Below are 7,164 nucleotides of genomic sequence, written 5' to 3' on the forward strand. Positions count from 1 at the left end.
TTCTTGGTACTATTTACAAATTATGTTAATACAGATGTCACAATTGGTCAGCTGCTGTCCACTCGGTGACAGTGATTCAAGAACACGTCAGCTGATGCAGCAACTGCTGAGCTGTGTTTCGCATGAGTAGATTAATTCATCGCTTGAAGAGTAACAATTTAAGTTTTCAGATATGTGACATCCAAAGGAAATAAAAACACACAAACATTGGATTCACTGGTATTTTCTCAGTCTATGTTCCATTTTAAGTCATTAACATCAGTCCTGTTCTGTTAATACAAAGATGATCACACAGTCGTCTGAGAGATCTCCCTTGATAACAAAGTCTCTGAAGTCATTCTTCGCTCCCTGAAACAAACACAACATTAAGGTTAATTAATTTCAACATAGATTGTATCTCGTGCACTATTTGGTTACCATACATTACAATGTTTATACTTGATTAATATGGTCTCTTACTTTAACCCTTATATGAATGGGTGTTTTGCCAAACATTATTACATACAGTTCCAATCAAAATTATTCAACCCCCCCGGCCAGCAATACATTCTGGTGATGTGAATTAAAACACATCAACTAAAACCTCAGTAAACAGTCAAAGTAAGTTTTTAATACACATTTGAGTGATTTTGAGAACAAAGAGTTCAGTTTACCCAAATTTTAAAATAAAAAATGACTAATTCTCTCCACAAATGTCATGTTAAAAATATTCAACCCCCAAAGTCAATCATTTGTGGAGCATCCTTTATCCCAAATAACAGCAAATAAATGTTTCAGGTAAGTGTTCTCAGGCTTCGGACACCTCTCTATTAGAATTTATACACATTTCTCATGAGCAAAAGCTTCCAGCTCATTGACATTCTTTGGTTTCTGTGCTGCCACTGCTTTCTTGAAATCCCAACAAAGGTTTGCAATGGGATTTTAATGATGGACTGAAAGGGCCATTTAAGGACATTCCACGACCTATCCCTGAACCAGATTTTGGACAACTTGGATGTATCCTTGGTGTTATTGTCTTGCTGGAAAGTCCAGTGATCACTGAGCTTCAATTTACACACTGAAGGCATCAAATTTTTCATGCCAAAATGGCCTGATACCTGAAAGAATCCATGGTGTCAGTCACATAGTCAGGATAGCCGTTTCCTGCAGCCACAAAACACCCCCATAACAGGACTGACCCAGCTCCATGCTTGACTGTGGGGATGGTGTTGTTCTTGTCATCACCTTGTCATCTTACTCCAGATGTACTGCTGACCCATGGGTCTAAAACTCATTTTCAGTTTAGTGTCATACATCTATAAAACCTTCTTCCAGGACTCCACAGGTCTTTCCTACTTCTTTCCTATTACTTCTTGAATATTCAAGTCAACATTTTCCTTGGTGAAGTTTTGCTTTCTTCCACACCCCAAGAAGGTTGCTGTTGTACCATATTTAAAAAATGTATGAATGGTGCTGCCAACTATGTCTATTGGAAATTGAAGTGCCTTGGAAATTTACTTTTAGAAATGACCTTTCTTGTGTAATGAAATAATCTCCTCTATTAGCTTTTGAGACAGCTTATTTTTAATTGCATTTTTTGCATAGAAATACATTTTTGCTTACAACGCTAAACTTAAATAAAAAAACTTAAATAAGTGCCATTGCAGATTGATGACTTAATTTTGTTTTAAAACAATTACTTGTGTAGCCTTACATATTTAAGAAACAGCTACATGCAATAGGGGTTGAATAATTATGACATGGCTGTATTTGAAAAAAAAAAAAATCCTGCTATTTACAAAATATTAGATTATATATTCACACTATGACTTTGAATGTGTCACTCAGCTGATATAGATGTAAAGTTTAAAAATTCTGGGTCATCAGAAAAGCTTACCTTTGTAAATCCTTACTGTCATGGGAGGGTTGAATAATTTCGATTGCAACTGTACCTCGGGTCTTTAGTGACCCGGCACGTATCTATCACAAATGGATCTACAAAATGCCCAAATAGTGTAAAATTTTCTAAATATTTTCAGGAAAATTATAAAATAATAGAATAGTATATATTCTGTTGTATTTTGATGTTACAACCAATAATAGAAAGGGATTCATGACCTACACACTGAAAAAGCTGTCAAACGCAAATTGAGCTACACATAACACATAAGCTACAAGCTATACATTTGTATTTCCTCAGGTACTTGTTGAGTCTAAATAGACGTTCAAATTAGAGAATTTCAGTAGTAAACCCAAATGTCAATTGCCATATCATACTGTTTATGTGTTATACTTCCTATAGTTACTTCCACGTTGCTTCTTCTTCAAATAGCAATGACAAATCTAAATCAAGTTAATCACTGAACAACAGCCCTACCTTGAGTAACAAATAGTATATATAATACGTATGTAATACTGATAATTCACCAAGACTGTATGCACAGAAAATCGACATAATACAGCAGTCATTTGTTTTGAATATAGTAGTCATTTGTCTTGTAATAAACAACGAAAGAGATATCCTGTGATAGTAAACTTATATAAATATGAAATAATCATAAACAAATATGATTTATGAAAGCACAAATATATATTGTGACACTATTAAATATCTTGGGGCACCAACTACACTATACATTTAGTAATTAAGCAATTAAAAAAAAAATTTTATTTATTTATTTATTTTATTTTTATTTTTTTATTGTTGTTACACTATTCATAAGAGAAAAGTTGAGGAATACTAAACAGGTAGGGGCATAACTCCCCACAAAAAGGGAGCATAATGAAGCATAAATTAAAGTAATTAGGCCAATAACCACTTAGGTTTGTAAAAACTTGAGTCAGATGAGTCTGTTGTCTTAGGTGTGAAATGTGGCTTTAGTCTTTGATTAAACCACCATAAATTACACTAAGCATTCTGGTACTGCATCCAGATTCCAACCTCTTCAACTTTGTCGACCCACCAGCATATGCAAAAGGGGGCACTATGTCACGAAAAAGTTTATGCGTAAAATGTTCAAGTCTCCGAATACACAAGTCAGGCATATGTGGTATCATTTAAAAGCTTAGAATCAGAACTTTTCATAGACAACCACTTCTGCATTATATTTTACATAAAATAACAAAATAAGGCCTGAAAACTTTCACATTGCAAATCAGAGTTACCAAGAGGTCATGTGGTAGAAATGTGAATATGAAAAGTCTTTCAAATAGCACTTGAATAGACAAATCATATATCAAATAATAGCACTCATTCTCAGGAATGCGACTGTACAGTTTATTTTGCTGCCCTATTACCACAATCTGAAAGATTTTCAAAAGAATCACAAAGTGAAATATGATTTCTGTAAGACATCAAATCCAAACGTCTCATTTATGTGCCCATCACTGCTGCTGTAAGCCCCAAATAGCTAAATATTTTATATCTGATTTTTCTAAATAAAATATTTATTAAAAAATGTGTTTTACTTGTCTGTGAGCTTGCTTGTGTCAATAATACAATTTTATATCTTAGATGTCCAGAAAAATATATGCAGTCCAGCATTAAATGCATGCTAAACAAATCTTCGGAAATAAATGTTATTGACTATTGATGATAAAATGTATACATCATATACATATACATCATTGCAAAGGGGAGGATCTCAGCTTTCTAATGACACATTGACACCTAGATCTAGTCCACTCAGAGGCCGAGATATTCGATGAAACAATAGGGGTGGTGCATGAACTAAAAATTAGACTCAATGTCTATGGATGAGCACATCTGTGAGGGCTAAAATAAATGCCACCTATATTTCAGATCAGCATTTTGTGATGGAAGGTGATAGAAGAAAGATTTTCCAGTACTTGTTGCCATCTAGTGCAATAAAAAAATACATTTTAGAGGTAAATGGAGTGAACAGAACCAGAATTACATGCTTAAGTTAGGACACAAAAATAAATAAATAAAATATATATTTTTAAATTTATTCATCATAAGTTTGTAAACATAAACAATATTATTTAAGAATAATTGGAGTTTTTTTTTTTTTTTTTTTTTTTTTTTTGGTGGGACTTCTGACAAATTTTGGCAATTAGTCTACAGTATGTGAAAGTGGTAAGCTTTTAAATTTGATTGTGAAAAATTGCAGGCTGCAGCCCAGAAAAGCTTTAGAGCTGAAGAGATTAAGTAAATGCTAGCAGTTTGCTTGTCAAAATTTCTCCAAGAAAAGAGGTTGTAGGCCTTTAGTGCATTAGATCAAATATTTCAAAATGCATTAACTGACTGACGTTAACTGGGTCATTGACAAATATGTTTGTCCGAGGTGATAAAAATGAGAAATCTTTAAAAACATGTGTCAAGTTCATAGAAACGTAATCTTTGTGTCAATGTTGGTTTCTAAATGTAAACAAATATATTTATAGCAATTTATTTATTTTATTTTAACAGAAAATTGATTTAATGGCTTTAAATATGTAATGTGGCGTACCATCAGGTAAAAGGTTTTAAAATACTTTACTTTCATCTTAAAATACATGAAAGTGTACGCACCTTAATCATTAACTTCAAAAATGTTAAAAAAAAAATGTTACGGTAAAAAATACTTGTTTAACAAACATACTGTATCTTGAATATTTTAGTCAAGAATATCAAGAGGTTTCTTTAGGGTTACTCCTCATGACCTGAACAAAATATTCCCTTTCATTAACTGATGGTTGATGTGAACATTAATTAGCTCCTGACCCGTATCTGCATGATTTTATGCATTGCACTGCTGCCACACGATTGACTGATTAGATAATCGCATGAATATGTAGGTGTACAGGTGTTCCTAATAAAGAGCTAATTGAGTGTATATATCTATATAGACGTTCAAATTGTGTATAGTATAAAGTAATATATATCTATATATTTTATATACACAATTTGAGCGTCTAAAGGGTTCTTCAATCTTTTAAGTGTTTTGGTCACATGACAAAAGAATGACTACCTACACGTTGGTTACACCACGTGACACAACATGTATCCTATAATAAACAGAAAATAAATAAAAACTGGCATTAAGGTATTAAAAAAAACATCACTAAGGCGTTTGATGCATGAGAAACATATTTTAACGTTTAACTATTTATTGTCTTTTATATTATATAAGTATTGTATTAATAATATTACCTTATTATATCATTCCAATAATATATTAATTTCTTCACATTGGCCACACCTCCCAAACATTTGGCATGACAGAGGAGCCCACTTTAAGATACTTCAAACAATTTGTATGGGGGATATAAACAAAAAAAAATGTTATGGGCTCTGTCCACTACATGCTGCGCCTCTGGACAATAGTGATGCTGAAACCGACCATTTACTGTCCCTTAATTTGGTTATGCTTTAACCTTACTATAACCTACTATACCCTTTCTTAACATGAAAACAGAGTCATAGGAATAAGAGAGTGTGAAGCAGACAGATTTAATGCGTTGTTTAGAGCAGTACTTCCCAACCCTGTTCCTGGAGCCCCCCCAACACTACATATTTTGTATATCTCCCTCTTCTGACACACCCAGTTCAGGTCGTAGAGTCTCTACTAATGAGCTAATGAGTTGAATCAGGTGTGTTTGGTTAGGGAGATATCCAAAATGTGTAGTGTTGGGGGGCCTCCAGGAACAGAACCACTGGTTTAGAGAAAATCCAGTGTTACTCATCAGTAAACTCATCAAATAGGCTGGTTTACAAGTATTTAACTTGTCTTAAAATAAGTTTTAGCGCGTTACCAAGAGCACCTGTTGCAATGCGCCTTGAATGGGATAAAGAGACAGATAACTTTAATGGGTTCCCTTACCTTTGCTGGCGAAACCGTTTGGGATGGGTAATGTTGACAGTCCACTCCAAAATACGTTTCAAGCGGCCGGACAAGCAGGGGAACCGATGATTAAGATGTTCTAAAAGTTCCTCTTTACGCAGTCCATAGACTATCGGGGCGATGCACTGCGCCAAGCTAAAGAAGGCAAAACTTGTGACAGCAAAAAGCTCTTTTGTGCCGCTCTCGATTATTTCTTTGCTTTCAAGAATATGTAGAAAAAAGAGTATGAAATTTGGGAGGATATAGACCGTGAGCTGCGTGCCGTGTAGAGCAATGGTCCTGCACGCAGCTCTGTTGCGCCGATTCAGCACACCCAAACGTCGGCCTTCATATAAGATCCGCACATAGCTGCACACAATAAGAACAGTGCAAACTGATATTAAAATAATCTTGTGCATCTTTCCGCCTTGCAGTGCTTCCCTCCCACACCGTGGTAGGCCTTCTGTACCGTTTTTCATCTGGGGGGTAAGGCTAAGAGGAATGATCGACGCAAGTCCCCATGTTAAGATGCCAGTCAGCCATGGCCATGGTTTGAAACAAACTTTGCTGTATTGAAGTGGGTGGCATATGGCGTAATAACGGTCCACAGCCATAGCCGTGATGGTGAGGATGATATTGGAACCACTTGTCATCAGGAGTCTTACAAGAACCGTGCAGATTGGTACAGTGGTTGCAGCAATCATGTACATCTGTAAGTAGAATGTAAAACATACTGCAAAGTACACCAGTGCGGAGAATAACAAATGGAACACGAGGACGAAGCGCGCGTGGCTCCGGAGGCATTTTTCCCGTACTATGGTCCAGTTAATGACCAGGTTGAAAAAAGCCAAAATTATAAAAGAAACTGCCGATGTCCAAACACGGGCATTCAAGTAGAGCTCATGTGTACCATTCGACCTCATTCCGCTTATTCAGGCCTTACACATATTGTAGAACCAAATAGTTCCGTAAAGACAAAACACTTCCAAAAGGCGATGGTTCATTTGGCAAGACATTTACCAACAGTCCTCTTAAGTCCGTATTTTCACGAGAAGCACAATTTTGGTCAAGAGCACCTGTATTCCTCGCAAATGACTGTTCACACATTAAACCCAGTCTAGTGATGGAAACGGTCAACCTCGTGTTTACTTCCCTCTCTCTAGAAGAGCAACGAGAGAGACAGAGGGGGCGGCATTGACTGTATATATTCGTGCTGTTAGTGCAGCAAATTTGCAGGGGAAATGCCCCGTTGAACCTATTACACTTTGGGAAATGTATTTGCAAACTAGTAGTTGGGCGCCTGCTTAATTTTTGGAACTGTGATTAAACTTATAAGAAAGCTAAAACCTATTAAGTAATC

At 35.6% G+C, this 7,164-nt stretch overlaps 1 protein-coding gene across 1 annotated transcript; it reads right to left on the reverse strand.

Annotated features, from left to right (window-relative positions):
• Positions 1–209: 209 nt before the first annotated feature.
• Positions 210–6,964, reverse strand: LOC127415528 (odorant receptor 131-2-like). Its single transcript, XM_051654294.1, has 2 exons — positions 5,805–6,964; positions 210–348 (listed from the first exon to the last, which is right to left on the reverse strand). The coding sequence occupies exons 1-2, from the start codon at positions 6,725–6,727 to the stop codon at positions 288–290; spliced, it is 984 nt and encodes a 327-aa protein (XP_051510254.1). The 5' UTR covers positions 6,728–6,964; the 3' UTR covers positions 210–287.
• Positions 6,965–7,164: the final 200 nt, after the last annotated feature.

This window comes from Myxocyprinus asiaticus, chromosome 2 (assembly GCF_019703515.2).
Source record: "Myxocyprinus asiaticus isolate MX2 ecotype Aquarium Trade chromosome 2, UBuf_Myxa_2, whole genome shotgun sequence".
NCBI lineage: Eukaryota > Metazoa > Chordata > Actinopteri > Cypriniformes > Catostomidae > Myxocyprinus > Myxocyprinus asiaticus.

Bases quoted from the DNA above. Each gene is read 5' to 3' on its own strand.
- LOC127415528 (XM_051654294.1), bottom strand. From the start codon at position 6,727: ATGAGGTCGAATGGTACACATGAGCTCTACTTGAATGCCCGTGTTTGG. The intron at 349-5,804 runs GTAAGGGAACCC...TGTTTGTTTCAG, and splicing joins AAACGGTTTCGCCAGCAAAG to GGAGCGAAGAATGACTTCAG.